Source organism: Hippopotamus amphibius, chromosome 12 (assembly GCF_030028045.1).
Source record: "Hippopotamus amphibius kiboko isolate mHipAmp2 chromosome 12, mHipAmp2.hap2, whole genome shotgun sequence".
NCBI classification, from domain to species: Eukaryota; Metazoa; Chordata; class Mammalia; order Artiodactyla; family Hippopotamidae; genus Hippopotamus; species Hippopotamus amphibius.
Genome location: NC_080197.1, coordinates 75,024,805 through 75,052,653, shown reverse-complemented (window position 1 = coordinate 75,052,653; position 27,849 = coordinate 75,024,805). Strand labels below are relative to the sequence as shown.

The window sequence follows — 27,849 nt, the reverse complement described above, 5'->3', positions numbered from 1 at the left end:
CCCCCAGTCAGCCGATTGGCCAGCGGCCCCATCCATCCTCGCCTGGCTGTGCTGACGTCATCCTGCAGTAGCAGGGATGGGGTGGGCATGAGAGAGAGAGTGAGGACGCCGGGCTCCAGAGCGAAGGAGAAGAAGCCACTGCCAGTCCCCCACCTCAGCCACCCAGGCTGGGGTCTGCTTAGGTCTGCTCTATGGACTAGGGTGGGCGGCAGGCTCCTTTCAGTCTCTGCCCTGCTGCCGCTCTCTTCCCTCCCCTTCTTGGAGAGCCCCGGCATCCCTCCCCCAAGGTGGAATAAGCGGGCTTGAGGCTCCCAGGGGAGAGCGATCGGCGCCCTGCCCTGCCCGGCCACACCATGACCCTCCTGCTGTTGCCCCTCTTGCTCGGCTCGCTGCTCCCCTCCAGCTCCTGTAACAAAGGTGAGTGAGGTGGGGGGTGGGGGTACTGAAGGAGGGTTCTCAGACAGGGCGCTGTGGGGGTCCGGGTGGGCAGGACCCCTTAAGGCTCCCTGGCACATGACAGGTGGTTCTTCAGACCATGCTCCTTCCCGTCTGTTTTCTCAGACCTGCCCCCTTCTCTTCTCCCTCGCATCCCCCCTGCCACATCCTCCTCTCTGGTCCATCTCTACCCATGTGCTTCCTTTGCTCCCGTTTGGTCCCCATTTCCATCCTGGGGTCTCTACCTCCCCCTCCCCCAATTTCTCCTTCCTGGAGCTATCTCAGGTCTCAGAAGGACTTGCCCCTGCGGGGTGATACACATCTCTGGGCGGGTCTCTGCTTTCACTGGGGTGTGCCGGCACTGGGGGTGTGTGGCACGTCCATCTGGTTCCTCTCCATCCCATCCTGGGGAGAAACTGTTCCCTGAAGCTCAGCAATTCGGAGCACGTATGTTTTGGCGTGTTCCGCTGCATCTGTACCCTTCGCCTGCGTACAGCTGGACCGAGGGTTACCAGAGCTGCCCTCTCTGGCAGACAGCAGATAAATTCCGCTGGGTGAGGCCATCAGAGGGACCAGGAGGGAGAGAGGGGGTGGGGGCCGAGGGCTCAGGTAGGTGGAGATGGGCAGGAAAGGGCAGAGGTGGGTGTGCGGGGGTGCTGAATGAGTGGGGAAAGGGGAAGGGAGAAGGAGAAGGGGGATGAGGCGTGGGAGGGGATGAGAAGGTGATGGACCAGGGTCAAGGTTGAGGCAAAAAAAAAAAAAAAAAAAGAGAGAGAGAGAGAGGAATGAAAGGGAAATCAGGAAAAACAGGTGAGGAGAGGGGGAGGGGAAGAGCCCAGGAGGGAAGAGACAGGGAGTCCAGGGGTCAGTGAGAGGAGATGGACACCAGGAGAGAGTCGGGGGCCAAGCAGAAGGCAGCAGGGAGACCCAGGGAGAGGCGCAGGGCTGGGGGTGGGGGGCGAGCTGTGTGCAGCCCCTCCATCCTCAGCTCCGTCTCTGACCTCAGCCTGCTTCTTAGCCTCTAGCCACTTCCTGTGCTGGCTTCTGGGCACCATCTTGTGGCTTTCTCCTCTGCCACCAGAGAAGGGGGTTATGGTGGTCCTCAGCGAGGAAGGGGCAGGCATTCAGATACCAGAAGGCTCTGGGGGATGTGGGTGGAGGAAAGAATGGAAATCAGGATTTCTTGCTCACCATGACATACTGGGGATGAGTTTCCCTTTGGAGACTCAGTTTCCCTCTGATGATACGTCTTCCTTTGCCCAGGTCTCGCCGACGGACCATCACGGATGGGCTTTGGGAGCTTGAGGGGTTGGCTTGATGGGATTTGGTAGAGCAGGCCATGGAGGTTGAGGTTGGGGGTGATATAGAGGAGGAAGGGAGCCCCTCACCAGGCTGGTGGGAGATTGGTCCTGGGGAGGAGATGTGATTGAGTTGAGCCTGGTAGCAAATGGGGAGACGTGGAGGCGGAGTGAGTCCCACATCCATTGTGGATCGGCTGGTGGTTGAAGGGAAGAGGGGTGGGCTATGCAAGAATTAAGACGGAGCCTTGAGTCTGTGTAAGAAGTGGGGTTCAGGGAGCGTGGGGTTTGGTGGCCTTCTGGGGACCATAGGAGATGGCTGGTTATGAGTGTGTTCTCTGGGTGTGAGGGTGAGACGCAGGGAGGGGATTTGCCTTGTTTCTAGGCCAGTTCGATAATCCCTGAGGATGTCAGCCCTGCTGGGCCCAGTCGTTTGGCATTGATTCCTCTGCTCTGTCCCTGCCCCTCTCTGTCCCCCTCCCTCTGTCCTATATATTATTTTCCCTTTTCTCTTTTCTCCTCTTCCCTCTCCTCTGGGAGAATGGCCTTAGGATGGGGCTTGGCCAGGAGAAGAAGGGATCAGGATTGAAGTGGGGTGGTGGTCGTGGTGGAGAGGATAGAGAATCAGGGTCTCAGGAAACTTCTAGTCTTTTTTCCTAATCTCCTCTCTGCCCAGAATCTATCCCTTCCCTTTTCCAGGGCCTTCTGAAGGCCCAGTGTCCACACTCCAGCACTTGAAATCTCTAAAGAAGGTCGCCACCTTCTGACCAGGTTTCCCAGAGAGATGGCAGACCCCCTCCCCACCCAGGGCAGGCTGTTGCCATGGGAACTGTCTATCCTGTGACCTCCTGGTAGACCCTCTGACTGTTTTCATGGCTGACTTCTTGTCCTCAGCCCTTCCTCCTGCAGGGGCTTTGGCAGGGGCTGGAGAGGGTGGTATTGCTGGAGTGTGTTGTCTGGGTCAACGAGGGTTGTGTGGCGGCAGAGGGCCAGCTCACAGGTGCTTCCTCGCCTCTCCCTGGGGGGGCAGCCAACAAGCACAAGCCATGGATCGAGGCGGAATATCAGGGCATCGTCATGGAGAATGACAACACGGTCTTGCTGAACCCACCACTCTTTGCCTTGGACAAGGATGCCCCCCTGCGGTATGCAGGTAAGTGGGGTTGGGGCAGGGCGGGGCGGGTAGGATCGAGAGACGTGGGCGGGAGGGCAAGGGCAAGGGAGGAGAGGAGAGGACCTGGGAGGGAGAGCCATGAGGACATGGGGAAAGAGGAAGAAGTAGACCCCAGGAGGCAACAGGCAGTGACGTGATGGTGAAGAACGGTGGTAAAGTAAAGGGAGCCAGAGAGAAGGACATGGGCAGGTAGGGGTTAACTCATCCGGATTTTGCCAGATCTCGGACCTGGTGGCTCTGAGAGGCTACCTCTCGGGGAAGCTGGGGTTGGATCTGAATGTCTGATAATTAATGCTTTTTCATGTGCAAAAGAAGGGTCAGGGGTTTGGGAGGAGAGGTGAAGTGGGAGCCTGACGGGGGTTGGCGAGGTCTGGAAAGAGATCTTGGAGGTAGTGCAGGAGCTGAATCCTTCCCTCCCCCATTGGCCAGGTGAGATCTGTGGCTTCCGACTCCATGGGTCTGGGGTCCCCTTCGAGGCTGTGATCCTGGACAAGGCTACAGGAGAAGGGCTGATCCGGGCTAAGGAGCCTGTGGACTGTGAAGCCCAGAAGGAGCACACCTTCACCATCCAGGCCTATGACTGCGGCGAGGGCCCCGATGGGGCCAACACCAAGAAGTCCCACAAGTGAGGAAGCCCCTGTCTCCTGCCCTCTGCTGCAAGCCCCCACCTCCTCCCAGGCCCCTCACCATCCTCCATCCTTGTTGTCATTGACTGTCTACCCCCCTCCTCTCTGTTCATGGGATTCAGGGACAGGGCCTTGTCCTCCGGGAGCCTTCAGCCAAGGGGACAGAAGCATGTGGTTGAACTTGGTGGGATGTAATCCTGGCTCTTCCTCTTATAACCCTGGGCAACGTCTTAGCCCTTGTGGATTTGCTTTTCCTTGTCTGTAAAATGGAGTAGCGATGATGCCTACTTCTTCAGGTTACTGTGAGGATGAAGGGAGATGGTTTGTGTAAAAAGCAGGCACCGCAGGGCCTGACACTGAAAGGGCTCAGTGCATGGAGTTAGGATGCTGAGAGAATGAGGGGGAGCATGGCACAGCACACATCCAGATTCCTCCCGACTGCCCAGCCATCTGCAGTGTGCGCCACACTCACACACAGACACACACATGCACAGCAGCGGGAGGGTGGGTAGGAGACGGCTACCCGGCTCCTGCATCTGTTCCCAGCTCACCTCTCCTTGGAGAATGGGAGGAAATGGGCGGCCCGGACTCCTGGGCCACCACAAGGCACTGGAGATAGACTGTTCTTTGTGATGACTCCGTTTCCCACTTGGAGACAGGACTCTTGCCTCTGGGCCCTGGGTGCCGGGATCTGGGCTGGGGGCAGGGCTCAGAGTCAAGGGCTTAGCCACCCCCCAGCTCTGCTTGCCTGTGGGGGCCTGCGGGGGGAGGGGGCATGGCTGGCTTGCTTACTGCCCACGTCAGATGACTTGTGGCTCTGGTATAAATGGCACTTCCCTGAATACGGTTGCTTTTCTTTGGCTTTTAATCTCCATCATCCTCGATTATCCCATGGGATCTGACTGCCATGAAGGAACAACCTGCTGGACACAGAATCTTCTGTCTCACTCGTCTTGCCACCCCCACCCAGAGCACTCAGCACAGAAGTCATAAAACCGGCCCCTGGTGCTTCCTGGGGTCGTTCTTCACCTCGTACATCAGTCACCCTCTCCCACTAGATTCCTGGCCCTTGCAGTGCATGGTGCCCCCCTCCCGGGGCGAGGGGTGGTGTGTGGCTGGGTGGCGGGGATGATCATGCCTACTGCCCCAGGCTCTGGGACACGCTGATCCCGCCTGCTCTGCATCCCTGTCTGGACTCCTACTAGTGGCTGACTCTTCCTCATCTTCCTCCCACTCCTGCACCTGCAGGGCCACCGTGCATGTGCGGGTCAATGATGTGAACGAGTTTGCCCCAGTGTTTGTGGAGCGGCTGTACCGTGCGGCAGTGACCGAGGGGAAACTGTATGACCGCATCCTGCGGGTGGAGGCCATCGACGGGGACTGCTCCCCGCAGTACAGCCAGATCTGCTACTATGAGATCCTCACACCCAACACCCCCTTCCTCATTGACAATGACGGTGAGTCCAGCCCCTGCCACCCCAGCTGCTCAGCCCTGGGCGCCCATACCTCCCAGATTGCCCCGGGGCTGTGCTCTCCACTTCTCTGCCTCTCACATCCTCATTCCTCACCACCCTTCCCAGATGTGGAGCCTCTTTCCTCAGATTCTATCCTGCCAGCTTCCTGATGTCTAATTCACCTGCTGCCCAATTAGCTCACGAGTCCTCCCCTGGCCTCCTCAGGCTTTCTCTAGTGCTCCTGACCCTCTCCTTCCCTGACCCCACCCCAGGGAACATTGAGAACACGGAAAAGCTGCAGTACAGTGGTGAGAAGCTCTACAAGTTTACAGTGACGGCTTATGACTGTGGGAAGAAGCGGGCGGCGGATGACGCCGAGGTGGAGATCCAGGTGAAGCCCACCTGTAAACCCAGCTGGCAAGGTGAGGAGCTCCGCTCGGAGACCTGTCTTGTGAGCCATCTTTCACCTTGGTCTTCCTCTTCGTCCCTTCTGACAACCACAGGGGCTGGGCTAGGAGTCAGGGGAGGGATATTTGGGGCAGGCTTGTAGCTGCCTACCCTGGCTGGCCATTTTCGCAGGAGACCGAGACTGTCTGTGGGCGTGGTCAGAGCAGAATGGACAGGAGGGGCTGCCTTGCTCATCTCCCGCTCCACTGCCCACCGCCTCTCACCCCTGCAGGCTGGAACAAGAGGATTGAATATGCACCAGGCGCCGGGAGCCTGGCTCTGTTCCCTGGTATCCGCCTGGAGACCTGTGATGAACCTCTCTGGAACATTCAGGCCACCATAGAGCTGCAGACCAGCCATGTGGCCAAGGGCTGTGACCGTGACAACTACTCAGAACGGGCTCTGCGGAAACTCTGCGGTGGGTGTGCCCCCCTCGGCCCCCTGGGCCTGTTCCCTGCCACCCAGCCTCTGCCTGACCCTCCTCTGCCTCTTTCTTAAGAATGTGTCTTGGGAATTCCCTGGTTGTCCAGGGGTTAGGACTCCACACTTTCATTGCAGAGGGAACAGGTTCAATCCCTGATCGGGGAACCGTGTGAGCCGTGCTTATTCTTTTGTGGTCCAATGAGCACGTAAATATATGGTTGGCAAAGATGTGTAATTGTGGCCCAAGAAAGTCACCAGATAGATTATGGGGCAATGACAGGGATCAATGAAGAGTTGGAGGAGTTGAGGTCGCTGGAGAGCTATTTCTAGCCATTCCCTTCTCGTCTCTGAAAGGCCAGAAGAGGTGGTGAAAGTAGCTGTAGGAAACCTTTTCTCATCACGCTCTCCCTGCCTGCATCCTGTTCTCCATCTGCTGCCTCTCGGCGCTGACACCTGTGCCTTCTGGGGCTCCTGCAGGCGCGGCCCCCGGGGAGGTAGATCTGCTGCCCATGCCCGGCCCCAACGCCAACTGGACAGCAGGCCTCTCGGTGCACTACAGCCAGGACAGCAGCCTTATCTACTGGTTCAACGGCACCCAAGCTGTGCAGGTGCCACTGGGTGGCACTGCTGGACTGGGCTCTGGGCCCCAGGACAGCCTCAGTGACCATTTTACTCTGTCCTTCTGGATGAAGCACGGTGTAACCCCCAACAAGGGCAAGAAGGAAGAGGAAACCATCGTGTGTAACACTGTCCAGAATGGTGAGCCTTCCTCAGGGCATCCGTCTGAGCGTGGGGAGACTGGCTTCCTGTCCTGCCTGTCCCTGTCCAGTCTGTGACTGTGGTTGGGTGACTTCTCTCTCTTCATTTGTAAGACAGCAGTGCTAGGTTTCATATTCCTGTGATTTACTGCCCACATGACAAGCTGAGATCCTACTGTTCTCGGAGTGATGGAACTGCTCACTGCCCTCCTCATTTGCAGCTGCCTGATCACCCTGCATCCCTTGTGTAGTAGACCCCCCCAGACCTGCTTCCCCTACAGCCCCCCCCATCACAATGGAAGAGCCTGAGTAATGCTGTGCCCCATTCTTTCTCTTCCACCACCACCCCATCCTCCTCCCATACAGGCTGGTAGGCTGCAGCTCCCAGGGCACCCCTCTTCCCTCTCTGGTAGCAGCACATCGCTCTCAGGGGGGCTCAGCCATGACCTGCTCTTTCAGTTCTCGGAGCTCATTTCTCTTGATCTGAAAAGGATCTTTACCCATGAAGTTTGACCAGTAAAAGATCTGGGTGGGAGCAGGCTGGCTAGTGTCCCCTCAGCCAATCAGAGTGCCTAAGAGAAGCCTGACACTGGACTCAGTGTGTGTGTGTGTGTGTGTGTGTGTGTGTGTGTGTGTGTGAGAGAGAGAGAGAGAGAGAGAGAGAGAGAGAGCTGGGGGGATAAAGAGAATTTGGTGTCCCCTCCCTCCTGGTGCTTTGAAGCTGTTCTTGCCTCAGTCCTTGTGTTTTTGACCTCCATCCCCATCCTCTCCTCTCAGAGGATGGCTTCTCTCACTACTCGCTGACTGTCCATGGCTGCAGAATTGCCTTCCTCTACTGGCCTCTGCTTGAGAGTGCCCGGCCAGTCAAGTTTCTCTGGAAGCTGGAGCAGGTGAGACAGGAGCCAGGCTCCTGGGAAAGCTGGGTGGATGTTACCTACTTTCAGTGGAGGAGGTCCACCTACTTTCAGTGGAGGAGGTCCTAGGGCAGGGGTGGGCATTTTCTGGGTTGCCCTGTGCTCGCTCCTTCCTTCCTTCCTTCCTTCCTTCCTTCCTTCCTTCCTTCCTTCCTTCCTTCCTTCCTTCCTTCCTTCCTTCCTTCCTTCCTTCCTTTGCCTTGCTGCACTGCATTCAGAACTTCCCTGACCAGGGATAGAAACTGTGCCCCCTGCAGTGGAAGCTGGAACCCACTGGACCACCAGGGAGATCCCCCTGTGCCCCCTGTTTCATTCTCCACTTTTAGTTCCTGACTATTTTTACACCCTCCCTGCCCCACACCCTGGCTCTGTTCTCTTGTTCTCTTTTTCCAAGCCTTATCTCTTGCAGAAAGCACTCCTAGATTAAGAGGAAGTAGGGAACAAATTACTACTAATACCAAACCCAATCAACCTTTCCCCTCTTGTTTTATTTCATGTCTTTCTTATCTAGAACCGTAACAGTGCAGATCCCTGACTCTCAAGCAGTTAGTATGTTGTAATCAAGGAGATAAGTAATCTGAAGCACATAGATTGGGTTTGAGTCCTGCCAGGAGAACTTACTAGCTATGAAATATTGGTTAATATGTTTACAACTCAATTTCTTTACCTATGAAATGTGGATAATAAGAATTCTATATCCCAGGGTTGTTGTAGGATTAAATGATATAATAGACCTTTATAGACTGAAAAGCATATATATATGTACTTATATACACATACGTATGTATATAAGTTCTTACTATTATTCATGATTATGGGGGATAAATAAAAAATGGGCAAAAAAGAAAAAAAAAAAAGAAAAGAAAGATCTCTTGAGCCAACAGTTGCAGCCTCTCCTTTATTCATTCTCCAAGCTGACCACAAGGACTGTGGGGACGAACTGAGTTTCCATCTCCTGTTTTTCCTGTAAGCCCTGGTGGAGTGGCTGAGTAAGCCAATGGCTGAAAAAAGGCAGGAAGTGGAAGAGAGAGAAAGGGGAATGAAAACCCACAAACTGGATAATTGAGGGCTGTCTAAAAAGGCTTCTGCTTTTTGTGGCACTCTTTTAAAGAGATATTCTGCCATTGCTTCTTCTTCATCTTTCCCCCACATTGTTCTTTCTGTTTTCTTTTATTTACCCTTATTTATTCAACATAGATTTAGTAAATACCAATACTCTGCCGTTCTGCTAGGTTCTGGGGATACAGTGGGGTCTAAGATGGAACAAAATCTCTGCCTTCATCGAGCTTACATTTTTGTGGGGGAGATAGATTTGTTAAAAGTAAGCAGACATATAAACATGATAAATTGTGATAAATGCTCTGAAAGCAGTAGCAAGGGACTGAGGTAGAGAATAGGAGGCCAGGAGAGGGGAACCTTAGACTGGATGTTCATGGAAGGCCCTATGGAAGTAAAATGTAAGCTCATCCTGAAGGATGAGACAGAGCTGTCAGGAGAGAGAGTTCCAGGCAGAAGGAAGAGCAGATGCAAAGGCCCTGAGGCAGGAAAGGGATCAGCATGTAGCAAGCATGAAAAGAAGACCATGGAGTTAGAGCACAGTGAATGAGGGCAGAGACTGGATCTGAGGTTGGAGAGCTGGGCAGGGATCAGGTGCATGGTAGACTTTGTTAGCTGGGGTTGTTTGGATTTTGTCCTATGAGAGATGGGAAGCCTTTGGAAGGGTTTACAGAAGGGACATGACCTGACCAGATTTACATTTTACCAAGATCCCTTTGTAAATATATATGTATAACTGATTCACTTTGCTGTGCAGCTGAAACTAACACAACATTGTAAATCAACTATAGTCCCCCCCCCCCCCAAAAAAAATCTTAAATTTTGAAGGTGCTGCTCCACCAGATTTGGGATGTATTTCTCAAATTAAATATAAATTTTTGTTACAAAAATAGGAAGAATTTTTCTCACTTTGCTTTTGAAAAGATTTGGGTTACAAGTAATTTATTTAATTTGCAATTAGCTATGATTTTTCAATAATTGTCATTTATATTTGGGAACATTTGTGAAATGAGGAGAATCCAATCTTTTCAAATATAATGACTTGTTAATGAATACTAAGTTTGACAACATTAAATTTTTAAAAAATTTAATTAATTAACTTATTTATTGGCTGTGTTGGGTCTTCATTGCTGCACAGGACTTTCTCTAGTTGTGGCGAGCAGGGGCTATTCTTCATTGCAGTGTGCAGGCTTCTCATTGTGGTGGCTTCTCTTGTTGTGGAGCACAGGCTCTAGATGCACAGGCTTCAGTAGTTGCAACGCATGGGCTCAGCAGCTGTGGCACATGGACTTAGTTGCTCTGAGGCATGTGGGATCTTCCCCGCCCAGGGATCGAACCCATCTCCCCTGTATTGGCAGGCAGATTCTTAACCACTGTGCTGCCACCAGGGAAGCCCCGAGCACATTAAATTTGATAGTGATTTGAACATTAAAAAAAAGAAGATCCCTTTGGCAACTATGGGAGGAAGGTATCAGAGAGACGTAAGAGTGTAAGTGCTCAGACGAGACTGTTGCAACAGAACATACGAGAGAGACTGAGGACTTCAATGATGGGTGGCAACAAAGATGGAGATAATGGCACAGAAACCCATAGCTTTTCGTTCTCTTTGGACTTGGGAAGGAGAGCACCTGCTGAGGGACACTGTGGCACTCCCCTTAGGAATGTTGATGGTTTTAAAGAATTACCTGCAGAGTGGAATTTTAGGTACCAGGTTGGAGCCTGATAGATTCTAGGCAAGAATGTTATTCCTTGAGCCAGGTGGGCAGCAATTTACTAGTAGGCCCTCTTGATAGAACAGGGACTATGAGGGACTGGCCCCACCTCCAGGAGGCAGGGCAGTGCCTTGTGTTTATTCCCCGGAGATAAAGTAACCGAAGGGTTCCTGCCCTTCCCCACCCCCCAGGTCTGTGATGATGAGTGGCACCACTACGCTTTGAATCTCGAGTTCCCCACGGTCACGCTCTATGCCGATGGCATCTCCTTCGACCCTGCCCTCATCCATGACAATGGTCTCATCCACCCACCCCGAAGGGAGCCTGCACTCATGATTGGGGCCTGCTGGACTGGTAAGTCCCCCTGAGCTTCTCCATGGAGGCGCTCATAGTTGGGGCCTCTAGGGGTTGGTGGAGGAGCAAGGGCAGCTGACTTCATAAGCTTGTCTCCCTGCAATTGGGTGGGGAGGCTGGGAAAGGTCTCCGATGGAGGAGACCACAGCCCCTCGGGTCTCCTGCCTCTCAGACTAGTCATTATCTCTGACTCGGAGGAATTTCCTGCTCAGGCATCACCAGCATCTCTCCTTCTGTAACTGCAGCCACGTCCCACTTTGTTCCATCCCAGTAATGATGATTTCCACAGCCCATTCCCCTGCTGGAGGACAGTAACCCTGCAGAGAGTCAGCAACCTTCCGACTTTTAAGCTGTTTCTTTCATTTTTCCCTTTCGGGAGGGTGTGTGTGTATGTGGTGTGTTTGTGTGCGTGCGTGGTGTGTGTGTGTGTGTTACCAGAGCCCTTGTGTTTCCTCAGCAACATATCTGGGGTTTGTCTATAACAGAGGCCTGAGATAATCTCAAACATGACAAAAGAAAAGTTGGGACTCAGCTGAGAGGTTCAAGCCCTACACCGGCAGGGGCAGAGTCAGGAAGACCTCCCTGTCCTCTCTGTCAGTCTGGCCCCACATCCCTGAGCTCACTGGCACTTTTTCTCCCCCAGAGGAGAAGAACAAAGAGAAGGAAAAGGGAGGCGACAACAGTACAGACGCCACAGCAGGTACTTGCCTGTGAGATCCGGAGGCCGGAGGCCGGAAAGCTCGCATCTCAGCTTTGCGCTCCGGCTCCAGCGTCCGCGCGGTCCTAGCCGGCCTCGCGGTTCATCGCCTCGCCCACCACCAGGGGGCAGAGCCTCTGAGTACCGCAGCCAGGCGGGCTCGCCCGGGAGAGGGCAGCCAGATGGAGCCGGGCTGGGTGCCCGTGTCCTTTCCTGCCCACGGAGTGAAGGCGAGGGTTCTCGTGCTGGCTTTCCGCGTGGCAGAGCGCAGGGCGCAGGAGGCAGCCACGCGGCAGGGAGAAATGGGCATCCCTGAAGCTCACGCGCATCCTTCCCGGCGCTTCCCGCATGCACCGTGAAGACCCCCTCGCGCACTCTCCTCGTTTTCTGCCTTGGGTCTCCTCTTTCCTCCCTTTGGTCCTGCTTTCTTTCTTCTCTTTTTCCCTCTGCCGGAAGCTTTTCTCATTTCTGTGGCTTCTATTTTTCGCCCCCGCATTCCCCGCCCCCCGCCCTGCCAAGATTTTATTCTGTCTTCTAGCTCTGCCTTCTCCCCTCTCCAGCTTCCACCTGGCTCCTTTCCGTCATCTTTCTCCAGCCTACTACTCCTTCTCTCTCTTTCTCTCACGCCTCTCCCTGTGCCTCCCCCATCCCCCCCCTCCTTCCCCCATCCCCCCTCTCCTCCTCTCACCTCCGCTCCGCCCCTGTGTTCCTGCCCTAGGAGACCCCTTGCCGATCCACCACTACTTCCACGGCTACCTGGCTGGTTTCAGCGTGCGCTCAGGCCGCCTGGAGAGCCGTGAGGTCATCGAGTGCCTCTATGCATGTCGGGAGGGGCTGGACTATAGGGATTTCGAGAGCCTGGGCAAAGGCATGAAGGTATCGCCCCTTCCTCTGGGCCCCTCCCTCCGGGCATGCCCCCTGTCCCTGCCCTTCCCCATCCCCCACCTCTGTTCCCTTCCTCTCCCGCCTCCGGTCTTGCTCTCAGCCCTGTCTGTGTCTGGGGCCCAGGTCCACGTGAACCCCTCGCAGTCCCTGCTCACCCTGGAGGGGGATGATGTGGAGACCTTCAACCATGCCCTGCAGCATGTGGCTTACATGAACACTCTGCGCTTTGCCACGCCTGGCGTCAGACCCCTGCGCCTCACCACTGCCGTCAAGTGAGTGTTGGGTGGGCGGGCAAGTCACAGAACAGAGCCAGACAGTGTCAGAACTCTTTGCCCTTAGGTACCACCGACGGCTAGGCCCACCTCCCTGGTTTTAGAGATGGAAAACTGACCTTCCCAGTTGTCACACACAGCGATGCTGGAAGAAGAGCCTGGACTAGACTCAGATTTTCCAATATTGGGTTCGTTGCTCTTCCCACTAAAGCACACTTACAGGATTTGGGGGTTTTAACCCCTGTGCCTCTGTGCTGATATGTAAAGTGGGACAGAAGAGAGTATTGGCTTGGGAGCTAGGAGACCTGACACTAATTCTGACTCAGTAGTAATTGCCTGGATGACCTTGGGCAAAGACCTCTGGTTGCTTGGTTCATCAAGCTCTTGCAAGACCAAATAGGATGATCTAAGTCTGGGGATTGGCAGCCTATGGCCCCAGGATCAAATCTGGCCTGCTGCCTGTTTTTGTAAATAAAGTTTTATTAGAACACAGCCAAGCCTGCTCGTTTGCATATTGTTTATGGAAATGAGCTGCTTTCACCCTGTAATGGCAGGACTGAGAAGTTGGGACAGAGACTGGTACAAAAAGTCAAAATATTTACCGTCTGGCCCTTCATAGAAAAAGTTGCCTGACTTTTGAGTTCTAAGTGAATGGTTTTGACTTCTTTAAAAGAAAAATTATGCATTACTTCATGGTTTAAGTATATTAGGTATTTAAAAATACAGAATGATTGAGAGGTCATGAAAGCATAAGAGGTATGGACAGAGTCTTTTACTTACTGTCTATTTAGCACTGAGAAAATGCCATAGAGCAGGGCTAACAATAGAATTGAGCTGTGAAATTGTTGTGAGAGTAAATGACAGAATCCAGATCAAATGCCCAGCAAAGTGCCTGTTGTGCCAACGTTGGCTATTATTATATTGAAGGCATTTTCGCTTCCTATTATGTTTATGGGGCAGTTTTTAGAGCTACTGCCATCTAGTGGCTGGATCACACAATGTAGGGGTCAGGATTCCTGTGTTCCCTTCGCCCTTGCTCTGCCTCTAAGTTTCTCCAAAAGCTATCTGAAGAGAAACATCTCTCTGACATGTCCCTATCCTGGCAGGGGTGGGTTTGGAGAGGAGCGGGCTCAGAGCCCCGGACAGCGACTGGGCATGATTGTCAGGCCTCTCAGTTAGAGCTGTGGAAGGCAGGGGCAGAGCTTTGGGGAATTGGGCTGCTGGTCCATGGTGTGGTCCTGGGGTGGAGCTGAAGGCCATGGGCAGGTGAGGTCACGTGGGCACAGATCAGGGCTGAGGATGCACTCCACCATGTTCTGGTCAGAACTGTAGCTGTGAAAGGGCTCTCACCCAGCTCTGAAGGTGTGAAGGGCTTCATCCCTCAGGAACCAAGGAATGGCCTCATGCCCTTTGTAGGCTCAGGAGCCACGTCAGAGGGAGGGCTCTGTTTTCTGGCATAGGATGGAGCTCTGCATGGGGCAACCCCACAAGGGGGGCGGTGACACCCTCTTTGTTGACTGGCTCATCTGAAATCTTCCTACCTCTTTCCTGCCCAGGGAAGAGGCTTATCCAAGGACTGGGAACCTGGTGTCGGTCCTTCAGTGGAGGGAAGGGCCTTTTTCTTTTATGAGGTTAAGAAGGAGAGAGATCTCATTTCTCTATTCTAGGGCTACCATGTGGTTAGTGCTACCCTAACACTTCCTTGAGGTTGAAGAAGAAAATATAGAGGGGGGTGTGTGTGTGTGCGTGTGTGTGTGTGTGTGTGAGAGAGAGAGAGAGGGAGAGGAACAGGGAGAGACAGATACCCAGCAACACCTTCCTTCCTGTGATGTATCTTCTTGGCCTTGTCCATGTGGCTTCCTTAGCTTCCAATGTTCAGTTCTTGGACCTCTGTCCATTTAAAGCCAGATTTATGCAACTATTCAGTCAATGCAGGTTTTCCCTAAGGTTTTTTTTTAAATTTCTTTCTTGAATTCTTGGAAAGTGTATCTACTCAGGGCATTGACCATTGAACAGATGGCTGCCACATCTTTTTCTCTAGCTTTGTTCTTTTTCCCTAGCTCTTGACTTTCTATCTGCTTGCTGTAACCTCTATCTAGAAATTCTGCCAGCACCTCAGAGAAACAAGCTAAAGCTTAATAATGAATTTGATGCCCGAACTAGCCGCTCCCCCTGAATTCTCCGCTTCTGTAAAGGTGTCTCTGTCCTTGCAGTCATCCTAGCTTACAGCCTCTGAGCCGCCTTTGATTCCTCCCCTGTCTTTATCCTCTACACCCCATCACCTAGATCCCGTGCTGCACTAGTGTCTGGCATCTGTCTCCTCTTTTTCCATGTCTGCTGTTATGACTCCAGCAGGCTCTCATTACCTCTCATCTGGCCTATTGCTATAGCCTCCTAACTAGTGGACTGTATCTAGTATTCTAAGTTCAGTTCAGCCTCCATCCAGAGGCTAGGTTAGTGATCTGGAATCAGAATATCCATCTTCACATTTCCCTGCGGAAGAAGACATCCATGGTTCCCTCCTGCCCACTGCACCAAAGCTGCACTCAAAGCCCTCAACCATCTGGCCTGGGCTTTCCTGCCTCCTGTTCCTCTACTCCCCTTTGTGTGCTCCTCGCCATCACTCTAGGGTCAACCTTTTTCCTTCCTTCAAAGGCTAGCTCACTTGCTACTTTTCTTGGTTATTCCCACCCTCCCTTGCAAACGCCCCACTCCCATCCTAATCAGAAGTAACCTCTCCCACTCTGAACTCTCATGGGTTTGTGTTTGTTCCATTCATGTGACGGTGACCATGTTGGCTCTTGTTTTAAGGTTTGTGTGCCAATTCTAATCTCTCGACCAGATCATTAGTGCCAGGGCCAGCCCCTTAGTCCCCTTTGGGTCCCCTGTGGATCACCCATCACAGCGGGAGTGTCTGTTGGAGTCTGTGTTTCCAGAGTCAGCTGGGGTTTTTTCCCAAGAGGCTTTGATCCGGGTCTCTCTGGATGACCATGCAGATTGTCTCAGGCCCTGCTCCTTACGGCACAGGAACTCAGCACGTTGTGGGCACGGTACCCTCAGGGGCTCTGCGTTCATGGTATCCACTGAGGTTATGCGTTCTCCTTTTGGCTCCAGTAGTCAACCTGGGCCCGCTTGTACTGACAATCCTCTCAACAAAACCATTTCCGTTAGCCCAGGTGTATGGACCACAGGCCCTGCTCCAAAATTATCACCACCCCTGTGAAGACTGCTTGTTCAAGGGGGCACTTTTTTTTTCTTTGATTTTTTTCCGGCCACACTGTGCGGCTTACAAGATCTTAGTTCCCTGATCAGGGATTGAACCTGGGTCCACGACAATGAAAACACCGAGTCCTAACTACTGGACCGCCAGGGAATTCCAAGGGGGCACTTCTTTGTAAATAAATTTGACTCATGCAAACCCACATGGTGGCTGTGGTGTGGTGGAAAAACTGTAGACTTGGAATGAGAAGAATGGGTTCAAGCCTGGACTGGGACACATATTTCTTATGTGGCCAAGATGCTTGACCCGAGAGCTTTGTCTTCTTATTCCTATTCCAACAGCAGCCAAAGAAGTTTAAATGAACCAGTGTGGGCAAAATGCTTCATAAAACAGTAGGTGCTCTGAGAATTTTTGATTGGCTGGTGGCAATCCTGGGAGCGTGTTCCCGAGCGGCTGTGCTGTTGGTTGGTCTGGACTGGCTCAGTTCTCTAGGGAGGGTTTGTCTGATACCAAGATCAGTGAGGCTTCATGGGACAGTGGATGCAGGTCCAAGATGGTCAGATTAGCTCACCTTCTGAAGTGTGTTTCTCTGATACTGGAGGGAATGAATTGAAGACACACCAAAGAAGACATCCTTTTTTTTTTTAATTGATGTATAGTTGGTTTACAATGTTGTGCTAATTTCTGCTGCACAGTGTGATTCAGTTATACATATATATATATTCTTTTTAAACATTCTTTTCCATTATGTTTAAGCATAAGATATTGAATATAGTTCTCTGTGCTGTACAGTAGGACCTTGTTGTTTATCCATTTTATATATAAAAACTTATATCTGCTAACCCCAACTTCCCACTCCATCCCTCCTTCAACCCCCTCCCCCTTGGCAACCATCAGTCTGTTCTCTATGTCCATGATTCTGTTTCTGTTTCATATATAGGTTCGTTTGTGTTGTATTTTAGATTCCACATATAAGTGATATCATATGATACTTGTCTTTCTCTGTCTGACTTACTTCACTTAGTATGATAATTTCTAGTTCCAACCATGTTGCTGCAAATGACATTATTTCATTCATTTTGATGGCTGAGTAATATATGTGTACCACATCTTCTTTATCCATTCATCTGTCAATGGACATTTAGGTTGTTTCCATATCTTGGCTATTATGAATAGTGCTGCTATGAACATAAGGGTGTATGTGTCTTTTTAATTAATTAATTAATTAATTAATTAATGGGCTGCACTGGGTCTTCGTTGCTGCATGCCGGCTTTCTCTACTTGCAGGGAGTGGGGGCTACTCTGTTGTTGTGATTGCTTCTCTTATTGTGAAGCATGGGCTCTAGGTATGTGGGCTTCAGCAGTTGTGGCACGTGAACTCAATAGTTGTGGCTCACAGGCTGAAGAGCACAGGCTCAGTAGTTGTGGAGCACGGGCTTAGTTGCTCTGTGGCATATGGGATCTTTCGGGACCAGGGATTGAACCCGTGTCCCCTGCATTGGCAGGCGGATTCTTAACCACTGTGCCACTAGAGAAGTCCCTATCTTTTTGAATTATAGTTTTGAGGACATCCTTTGATACACTCCCCACCCCCACCCCATTTTTGTTGTCGAATATTTTTTGACATGTATCTACCAGATATTGTACTGAACACACTTTTTAAAAAATCTCTTGGGTGAAGATACATTTCTCTAAGTTCAGTTTGTAAAATACAGTTTGATAGATGTTCCATGGTCTTGGGGTAGAGCATTGGTGATGTCATCACCCCCATAGGTCAGGGTTGCCTGACCTTCTGCCCCTGGCCCTTCCCTGCAGTGGCATCCTCCCTCCAGTATCTCCATGCAGTATCTCCCCCTCCAGCGTTGCTATAAGGGTGGTGGTCGTGCAGAAGCACTATCCCCCTTTCCTCCCCTTTCCCTTCCCAAGAGCTTGAGGGTGCTCTCTGCAGAGGTGGAGGCCCAGAGTGGTGGTCAGAATATAGATTATAAGGGAGAGGATGATGGGGTCACAGGCTGCTTCTCTCCCCTCTTCTCATATAGGTGCTTCAGTGAAGAGTCCTGTGTCTCCATCCCCGAAGTGGAGGGCTATGTGGTGGTGCTCCAGCCTGACGCCCCCCAGATCCTGCTGAGTGGCACGGCTCATTTTGCCCGCCCAGCTGTGGACTTCGAGGGACCTGAGGGGGTCCCTTTGTTCCCTGATCTTCAAATCACTTGCTCCATTTCTCACCAGGTGGAGGCCAAAAAGGATGAGAGTTGGCAGGGCACAGGTAAGGATGACCCCAGGGAGCGATAGCATCCAGAGAAGGGGTCTGTGTCTGGAACCAGAGTGAAGGAGAAAATCTGGGGCTGGACATGAGAGTGACATCACCCTGCATTCGATTTTCTAGAACCATCGACTGTTAGGAAGGAGAGCCAGTGGGAGGCTCCCGGCTGTAAGGAGTTTGTTGGGTAGTGATGTTCTTGACAGTGATGCTGACGGCTCTCAGGGGATGACCCAGGAAGGGGAGGAAGAGTGGCTGTGTGGTGGGCCCTTCAGCTCTGACCCAGATCCTGACGCCCTCCCATCTAGTAACAGACACACGTATGTCGGATGAGATTGTGCACAACCTGGACGGCTGTGAGATTTCCCTGGTGGGGGATGACCTGGACCCCGAGCGGGAAAGCCTGCTCTTGGACATGGCATCCTTGCAACAGCGAGGCCTGGAGCTCACCAACACATCCGCCTACCTCACCATTGCTGGTCAGTGGGGCCCGAGAGCCTTGTCCTCTTTCTTTGGGATGCCCCTCCCACGGTCAAGTCTCTGGGAAACCCAGAGGGTCCTCCTTCTAGGCCCAGGGATGCGACTGAGTGCCCTTTTGCACCTTCCCCACCTGGAAGGTCCTCGGGCTTCCAGATTGTTGCTAGAGCGGGTGGCTAGGGTTGAGGCTTCTGGTGGTTCTTTCCCAGCTTCTCTCTCCAGCCCCCTCATCTCCGCTCTGGTCTCCACTCTTCTTTGGCTCGGTCTCTGACTAACTCTCTAATCCTCTAGCTGTTTGGTACTCGCCCTCCTCTCTGTCTTGCATCTCACTAATCTCACGGACATAGCATAGCTTTAAGTCCAGTGCTCATCTCTTAATGGCTGGTGGTAATGATTCGGTAGCTTCCCATGGAAGCCTGCTCCTCTCTGAAGGATGCTCCATCAGGGAGAATAGGAGAAGATGGGGTGGCCAGTTCCCTCCGGTTTCCATTTCCTTCCAGCCTCACTGAGAACTTCTGTGTTTTCCAGTCGCCATTTCCCTCCTGCCGCCACCTCCCTGTGTCCTGCAGGGTATCCCTATTTCCTTCTCTCCATCCCTCCTCCCAGCTCTCAGAGGAGAGCAGAGGCAGAAATGGAGCCTCGGTTACTTATCCCAGTCAGTCGGAGCTGGCGGGGGTGCAGGGGAGCGCCTTGCCCTCTGAGAACTCGGGTCACACCCCCGTTGAAGGGTGTCAGCTGGTGGGAGTCTGGGAGAGAGACTCCAGGCCTCTTCGCTGGCTCCTGCCCTGAGCTGCCTCCTGGTCCGCAGGGGTGGAGAGCATCACTGTGTACGAAGAGGTCCTGAGGCAGGCTCGTTACCGGCTGCGACACGGAGCTGCCCTCTATGCCAGGAAATTCCGGCTTTCCTGCTCAGAAATGAATGGGCGTTACTCCAGCAATGAATTCATCGTGGAGGTACCCAGAGTCCCCTTCCTCTCATAGTCACCCCGCTGGTGAGGAGTCGGGGTGGGTTGGACTGAACCCGCTAATGGGTGGGGACGGGAGGACTCCTGGCCCTGGCGATGGGTGGAGAAGAAGGGGAAGCTGGGGGCAGGGGTGAAGAGCTGGGCCCTCGAAGGGTGGAGGAGGTCGGGGAGAAGCAGGCGTACCCACCGAGCCCGCCCTCCCCCCAGGTCAGCGTCCTGCACAGCATGAACCGGGTCGCCCACCCCAGCCACATGCTCAGCTCCCAGCAGTTCCTGCACCGCGGCCATCAGCCCCCACCTGAGATGGCTGGACACAGCCTGGCCAGCTCCCACCGGAACTCCAGTACGTAAGGCTGCGTGGGGCCAGCGGGCAGGTGGGTGGAGGGAGTGGGTGGCACAAGCATCCTCCCCTCCACCACTGGGGGTTGGGGAGCAAGGGGTATAGCCATGGATTCTGTTCCCCGAAGAACCTGACTTAGTTGGCGGCTGTGATCCAGTCCCTTTACCCCCGGATGATTCACTTTCCCTAGTGGAGAGTGCCAGCCTTGGGACGTCACAGGGGCACTCACGCCCGGGATCATGGTCAGTGTGGGTTTAGCCTTTGTTGTCCCTGTCGCCCTTCCCCAGCAATATCGAGTTAGCCCTGGACCTAGGGATCCTCAATAGTGAAGCTACCAAGTATGTATGAAGCACCTACTGTCTACTAGGACTGTCCACAGTACAATTAAAGAATACAAAAAAATGATGGGATATCTACAGTTCCTATCCTCAAGGAGAAAGTTGGTGCTATTGCTTGTGTAATTATTTGCGATTTCTAAAGTCATAAGGCTACTTCTCAAACAAAATATGCAAACATGCAAAGTATTACATCCAGATGGAGTGCTGCCCTTTAAAGCAATCTTGTTCCCTGGCCATGGTTGTTTACTAGTGATGCAATTTTTAATTCACAATTTGAGTTGCTTAATTATAGAAAAACTAGACACTGTAAGTATAAAGAAGAAAAATTAGCCATAATTCCACCACAATTGACCATTTTTAATATGGTCTATTATGTGCCAGCTTTTGTCTACAGCTGTTTTTTTTTTTTTTCTTTTAACAAACTTGGGATCCAACCATTTGTAACCTAATATTTACACCTAGTATTATAAAATGTGTTTTCTCCCACATTATTAAAAACTGCAATGATTCTGATGTTGCTGGAAATGATTTTTGGAATCCCTTTTTAGAATTGCTTTCAAAGTCAATTTATGAGATGCATTTATTTTTGTTACTTTTGGGACACATCTTGCTTTTGGCCCAGTTCAGTATTACCCAACTTCAGCATCCACTTTTTGTCAGAGTTGGCTCTGGACAGCATTTTGGGTTTGTAAATGTAAAACCCACTCTAAAAGGACAGAGATTTGTCACTTTTTAAAAAAGTCAAAAGGCGTATTGCAGGCTCTGAAGGCAATTCCATAAGGAGCTCAAAAAATGCTTTCTTGGAAGAAGGTCATGGTCACCGCACCCTATCCTGAAAGGACAGCACATATGTCAACCATGTAATTGTAAGAATAGTGAACACATCAGTGTGCCAGGAACCACACCCTTGGGCTTTACACCTATTATCCCAGTGAGTCATTACAGACAACAAATGAAATAGGTACTAGAATCATCCCCTCTAAAGGCAAGGAAATGGAGGCCCAGAGAGGTTAAGAACCTTATCCAAGATCACACAGCTAGAACATGGTAGAGCTAGGATTCGAATCCAGGCAGTAGGATTCCAGAGCCCATGCTCTAACCATCACCCTCCATACCCTCTCCATTTATGTTTGATGCTTAAAAAAAAGTCTCTTTATAGTTGTACCTAATTTGGGGGAGCTCCTGAGAGTTTCCCAGGATGTCTTTGACTGAGGCTAGCTCCCCGGTACCCCCAGGATTCTGTCTGGTTTCCTCTCCTCGGGCAGCAGCCACCACTGCACTATCTCTTGTGTTTCCTTTTCCCTGGAACTGGCTCCCCTCATCCTTGCTCTCTCTGAAAACAACCGCAGATGCCTTTTAAAGTGTTTTCCTGTGATTCCTACAGCAAAGCAGATGGAAGTAGGTGTGAGGAGAGTGTATAAGGCATAACCAAGTTGGAAAAGTTCTGGGAAGCTTCACACAATCTTTAGAGATGTGTGAGTGAACTAAACCTGTTTTTGTTAAATAGACCTTTGGGGCCGTGAAGCCCTAGCTCTTTCTCCAGTTCTTTCCTTGGGAATCATCCCACTCAGCCTTGTCGGGCTTGGATACTGGGTCCTGCCACTCAGATTAGGCTCAAGGCGGGTCCAGGTTGGCATTGCTGCTAGACTCAGTGAGACTCTCATCCTTGTTTTCTCTGCTTGCTCTGAGATCCCAGTTGAGAGTGGCAGCCTGCTTTTGCCTTTTCCCTGATTCTGGCCTGAGTAGGGCACAGAGTTCGTAGTTCACCCGAGGGCCTTGGTGATTGACATCTCCTGAGCTTACCAGAGATCCATTTCATCAGACTTGTTCCATGTGCCTTTCCTGATTCTTCAAGCTGTTCCCTCCCTCTTCCCTCCCTCCCAGCTCCAAGAGTGGAGTTATAGGATCGTTTTGCAATTTCTAATTACTCTGACCATGCAAAAGAGTAAGAGATAGAAGTCCCTCCAATGGGACAGAGGGTTCATTTCTCCGAAGTTCCCAAGTGCACCAGGAAAGAGAGATCAGTGTGAACTGGCACAGTCAGCCCGGGAAGGTCTAGTGGTGCATTCAGACCTTGAGCTTGAACCCAAAGGGTAGAGGGGAGTTTGGATGGACATGAGAGAGAATGATAGGTTGAGAATTGGGGGTGGGTGGGTGGTTTGGGGGGTTTGTGTTTAGGGAGAATGAGGCTGTCTGAGAAGGGTAGGACACGTGATGAAGACAACGCTTATCCAGTCCTCCCAAACTTTGATGCCCGTAAGAATTGCCTGGGGAGCAGTAAAAATGCTGGGTGCCTAGGCCATACCCCACACCAGTTCAATCAGAAGGTCTGGGGTGGGGAGCCAGGCATCAGTGGGTTTTAAAGATCCTCAGGGGATTCCAACGTGCAGCCATGTTTGGAACCATTTCCCTGTTTGTTACCGACAAGTATCTGAGACTGTGCGGAAAGACCTACAGTGCAATAGGATAAAAATAGAAAATGAAATTGTAAGTGAGGAGGAAAGGACAATGACAAAAGAAGAAGTCAGGGAATAAGTCAGTTCATAAAATACATGCTGTGAGATACTGCAAAGTTGCTAGAGTGGCCAGAATTTGGACTCCGAGCTTCCTTGTAGCTGAGCAGAAGGAAAGCTGAGCAGTTAGGAAAGTCCTCGGAGGGGACCAACCAGTGCTTCAAGAGAATCCTGGGGACCCAGCCTAGAAAGAGGTTTCTCTCAAGGCTCTTCAGAAGGGAGACTGCGCTCGGGGTCATGGACAGGCCTTTAAGTGTGTCTCACAATCACATGAAACCCGGAGTTTCCTACAGGCTACTGGCTAAAACTAAAACATCCTTTCGTGTTGGCCTTGGAGGTCATGCAAGGCCAGAATTAACTGCTTGGATCTAATGCCGTAAGAAAGGTTGATGGTACTTCCTAAACTCTTGATTTTTGTCTGCAGCTAATTTAAAAATTCTCTCCTCTCCCTGGCCTTCTGGCTCATTTTAAATGAATTAACCATACTGGTCTGCCTGCAGATAGAGTGTCTGCATTGTGTCTCTCTTGTGGTCATTGCTTATTCCTGGCTGTCAAGTTGTCACTTCCTTCACCAGGCCAGGGGCTCGGAGGGACAAATGCATTTGATTTAGGCATGAAGTGGAAACTTTGGCTTGTCGTCCCTGCACCCCTAGAGCAAGTGCACCTGCTGTGACCTCCACTCTGAGGAGGGGTTTCTACTCCTTCTAGAGCCTGGGCTTAGCTACAGGGGCATTCTGCTGGTGGCGTCACCCTCCCTAGATCTTGCCCACTGACGTGGAGACCCGGGAGGGGCTGTTTCCTGCAGAGGAGCAGAAAGGGCATCTCTGCCTCCCCCCACCCTCCGCCTCCATCCCCGGGCAGTTGAGAAATGCTCCTCCACCCAGGCCCATCCCTCCCCCAGAGCCCAGGGGGCCCGCCTGGCCTGCTCAGCAGAGTCAGTGCTCCTTGGCCCCAAGTGGGCTATGGGTCGGGTCAGGCTGGCACCGACCTGGCAGAGCGCCGTCAGGGCGGCCTCAGGGAGGTGCGAGGCTCGTGTGGCTGCTCGGGCGGGGCATGCTCCCACCCCTGCTTGGCCCTGGTGCGTGTGGCAGTGTGTGTGCGCCGGCTGCCGGGGCACGGGTGTGCCGTGGGGGGTGGGGGGCTCCTGTGCTGTGTGCTTCTCTGCGCTCTGCTCTGTCTCTTGACATGTGAGTCTTAGAGGCTGTGGGTAAATTCGTGTGTGTGTGTGTGAGTGTGTGTGAGACACATACACTAATAGTCCCTCAGCAGCAGGACTGCCCAGGGTCTAGTGTGTGCCATGTGCGCTGTGGTGACCCAGCTGCCCGTGAGGGCCCTGGGCCTGGGGGCGTGTGTGTGGGGTCTCTGCCTCCACGTGCTGTCCCTGGGGCTGTGGGCTCTCCTGCGTTGCCTCCGCCTGCTTCTCCGAGTGCCGTATGTGTGTGCACAGGAGGTGGGCAAGGCTGTGCTCACGGCTGCTGGCTTTGTGGCCCTCTGGGCCCAGGTCTGTGGCATTTACATCTTCCTGCGGGGGGTCGCCTGGTCTGCCCAGCTGGCGGGGAGCTGGGTGGCACTGCACGTGTGGCTCTGCTGTGCGTTGCTGGAGACTCTCAGGCGTGTCCTTTCAATCCTGCCATGTGAGCAGGTCGCCAGGTGGCTGGTGTGGGTAGGTGTGCAGGCCGGCAGAGGTCTGGCCCGGGTGCGGGGCGTGGTGACCCTGGTCCAGCTGTGCACCCACGCGCTCCTCCTGGGCGTGTACCTGTGCCTGCACGTCTGCTTTGCCACCATCAGCTCTAAGGTCCGAGTGAGGGTGCACGCACCCTTCTGTGTCTCACTGCCCCTCAGAGTCCACGCCCCCCTGAGCCTGGGCTTCAATGTGAGGCTGCGGGCCCAGAGGCAGGACAGAGCCGAGGGGGAGGTGGGTGTACCCCGAGGGGAGCAGAGGCCCCGGAGGTCCAGGAAGCTTGAGCCCACAAGGACATGGGAGGCGTCACCGAGCAGGGGTGAGCTCTGTCCAGGTGGGTACGTGAAGGGGCTGCTCTCTGTCCCCTGGACCTGTCCCCAGCCTTGGGTGCCAGGCCACGCTTGGAGCCTGCTTCTCCTATGATGCAGGAGAACAGTCTCTCCTCTTGCACTGTCAAGCCTGTGTGGCCGCCTCTCTCCTTTCCCTGCTGGGCTCTGGGCACCTTCCTGGTCTGCGTGGTCCCCGGGGAAGGCACAGGCAGAAGGATGCGGGCAGGGTCCAGGCCTTGCCCTCTGTCCACTGAGCACAGGGCTGCTCAGGGCAGCGTTGGGCTGGGGGCCCTTCTCCCCGTCTCTTGCCTCCTCTGCAGACCTCCCTCCCTCGGGCTCTCTGTCCCTCCCCGTCTCTGGGGCTCTACTTTTCCTCCAGCTTCTACAGGGCAGATCCCTCTTCTGGGCCATCATGGACCCTGTCTTCTGCTTGGGGACTCCCTCTGCCCAGACCCCCGACTCGACTCTCCCCGAGCGGAGTCCGCTCAGGTGCGCCTGGCTCTCCCCGCAGTGGTCCCGAGCGCGGCGACCCTCATCATCGTGGTGTGCGTGGGCTTCCTGGTGCTCATGGTCGTCCTGGGCCTCGTGCGCATCCACTCGCTGCACCGCCGCGTCTCTGGGGCCGGCGGGCCCCCGGGCTCCTCCAGTGACCCCAAGGACCCCGACCTTTTCTGGGATGACTCAGCTCTCACCATTATCGTGAACCCCATGGAGGTGAGTGGGGTGTGGGCAGAGTCAGGGCGCAGCTGGGGTGCACGCCCAGCGCGAGGCCTCCTGCTGAGCCCCCCTCTCCCCGCCTCCCCCAGTCCTACCAGGGCAGGCAGGCCTCCGTGGCAGGCGCTGCGGCTGGCCAGCAGGAGGACGAGGACAGCAGTGATTCCGAGGCAGCCGACTCGCCCAGCAGCGACGAGAGACGCATCATCGAGACCCCTCCTCACCGCTACTAAGGCTCCACCCCTCCCAGACAGAGAGAGGACTCCACCCTGGTGAGACAGACACCCCCCCGAAGAGAGAGAAGGACATTCTGAGAGAAGAGAGACCAGAGGGAGAGCGCTCTTGGAGGAGTCATCCCGTAATCTCAGAATCTCGTCGCCCCACTGCAGCCCAGCCCACCCCTCCCCCTCTGCCCCCAGCCCACCCCCCCCATGCCTCTGGGCTCCTACTCCCCTGGGGTGGGAGACTGTGGCTGCCTTTTCTGCCCCCAGGCAGCCCCCCTCACTCACCCACGTCTGTCTCTTCCTCACTGGCCATGCGCTGGACGCGGGGGAACTGAAGGAAACCCTGTACTCTGCCCTTCCCTACTCTCCTGTTCACGGAGCCCCCACCCAGCCCTGCTTCTCTTATGAGCCCCCCCTTTCCATTTCACTCTGGGGATCCCTGCGTCTCCTCCTGGCCCCCTTCCCTCCTCTTTTGTTCCCTTTCCCCTGCTCTCCTTGCCTGAGGTCCTGCAGCGCCTGCCCCTTCCTGTGGGACTCGGCTGTGACTGGCTTGTGGGGGTGGGGGCCCCGGGTGTAGTATATATAATGTATATTTTTTCATGTTGTCGTGAGCGCAGCCCCTGTGTTCCGTGTGCAGCTCACAACCTCGTGTGCGTGTGGCATTGTCACGTCCTGGGGTGGGGATAGGGAGGGGTGTGGTGAGGGAGGGGACACATCCTAGGGTTTTCAAATAAAACAACCAGAAAAAAGCTCAGGGAGCTGCCTCCGGCCTGGCTGATCCCGGGTGGGTGCTGTGTGGGTGGCGGCTCTGGGGTCTTGGATCCCTTTGGACTCTGAGCTGAAGTGAGGGGCAGGGCTGGTGGTCTCCCACTGTCTTCTTCCCTCAGCACCTGCTTGCAGGGCCCTCTGTCCCTCCCTTGAGTACACACGTCGGCAGCACAGAGTCCATCTCTTAGCATCTTCCCAGTCCCAGCCTTCCAGGATCATCTGTCTCTGGGACCAAGGTGGGGTTTCTTCTGAAATGTGCTGCTCTGCATTCACTTCCTGGAGACTCTTCAGGGTCAGAACCACTGACCCCTGACTGTGTCTTATAGGTGTAATGTTTCCTGTCCCTCCTTTCTCTTTTTTTTTTTTTTTTGGCTGCATGTGGAACTTCCCAGACCAGGGATCGAACCCACACCTCCTGCGGTGGAAGCACAGAGTCTTAACTACTGGACGGCCAGGGAAGTCCCTCCTGTCCCTCCTCTTCACCCTCTGTGTTGACACTCCGGATGCCAGCCCATGATTGCCAGTGCCTCCCTACATGACAGCTGGGCAGGCGGTCGTGTCATGATGAGGTGGGCACCTGGGCAGGAGCCTGGGCGCCTGGAGAAGACTTTGAAGGCTTTGTGCCTCCACATCCCCCACATGCCCCAAACTGCTGCTATTGCTTGTGGGCCCACCTTGCTCTCTCAGTGTCTCTGTCTCTGTCACTGTCACACACACATACACGAAGTAGGAATCAGGAGTGAGGCAAGATGCCAACCCCCATTGTGCAGAGAAAGGGCAGCAGGCAGGACTCCAAATAGGGTTTTATTTTGTTGCTCAAGTTCTCCTGGAAAGTTCTTCCCCAGCCTCCCTCACAGAAGATGCCAAAGCCTCAGGACGCCAGGCCTTGGGCAAGGTTGCCAATTTCCCTATTCCTATTTAATTTGAAACAGCAAACGTCTCCTTTGGCCTCATTCAATTCTTTTCTTTTGCACTGAAAGCCTCTTTTCCTCTTAAGCCCACTCTCTGCAGTGAAAATTAATGAGCTTCCTGAAAAGTGTGTGTTGGAGAAGCTAGGCTCTTGGGAGAAGATGGGCTGTGGAGGCAGAGACGGTAACAAGCTCAAGAACCAAGTGTGTCCTGCTTCCTGTTACCAGACCAGAGACCTGAAAGCTCACCTTTGTGTCTTCCTGGCGGGTGGACACACACACAGGCACACACCACGGCTCTACCCGCTTCCGGAGTCCACCACCCTGCCAACCTTCCAGCTGCTGCGCCGTCCTCAGCAGTCCTGAAACCTCTATTTCCCCAGCTGCCAGCTGCCACCCTGGGGGCTTTGCTGGGGCAGGTCAGGAATGACACGTCTGCTCCCAGTCTTCTAGGAGCCGTGGAAGATCTCATATTTCCCCTCAGATTTAATCTCCATGTTGGCCCCCAAAGGATGTCCCCTGGGTCCCCTCGGGGTGCCTCTGGACTGTGCTGATGGGTGAACCCCGCCAGACACTGGGATGTTCCCGGGTGTCCCTAGCATGAGCC

At 53.4% G+C, this 27,849-nt stretch overlaps 1 protein-coding gene across 1 annotated transcript; it reads left to right on the top strand.

The window, feature by feature from the left end:
• The first annotated feature begins 108 nt into the window (after window positions 1-108).
• On the top strand, window positions 109-26,282 carry CLSTN3 (calsyntenin 3). Its single transcript, XM_057702198.1, has 18 exons — window positions 109-417; window positions 2,764-2,886; window positions 3,337-3,532; window positions 4,782-4,990; window positions 5,260-5,409; window positions 5,667-5,852; window positions 6,335-6,616; window positions 7,393-7,505; window positions 10,489-10,651; window positions 11,295-11,351; window positions 12,067-12,224; window positions 12,357-12,505; window positions 17,765-17,991; window positions 18,294-18,464; window positions 19,271-19,416; window positions 19,635-19,770; window positions 25,140-25,342; window positions 25,435-26,282. The coding sequence occupies exons 1-18, from the start codon at window positions 354-356 to the stop codon at window positions 25,573-25,575; spliced, it is 2,874 nt and encodes a 957-aa protein (XP_057558181.1). The 5' UTR covers window positions 109-353; the 3' UTR covers window positions 25,576-26,282.
• The last annotated feature ends 1,567 nt before the right edge of the window (window positions 26,283-27,849 follow it).

Excerpts from the sequence above, each read along its gene's own strand:
- CLSTN3 (XM_057702198.1), top strand. The coding sequence starts at position 354 with ATGACCCTCCTGCTGTTGCCCCTCTTGCTCGGCTCGCTGCTCCCCTCC. Across the intron at positions 3,533-4,781 it reads AACACCAAGAAGTCCCACAA|GGCCACCGTGCATGTGCGGG; the intron begins GTGAGGAAGCCC and ends CTGCACCTGCAG. Across the intron at positions 4,991-5,259 it reads CTTCCTCATTGACAATGACG|GGAACATTGAGAACACGGAA; the intron begins GTGAGTCCAGCC and ends ACCCCACCCCAG.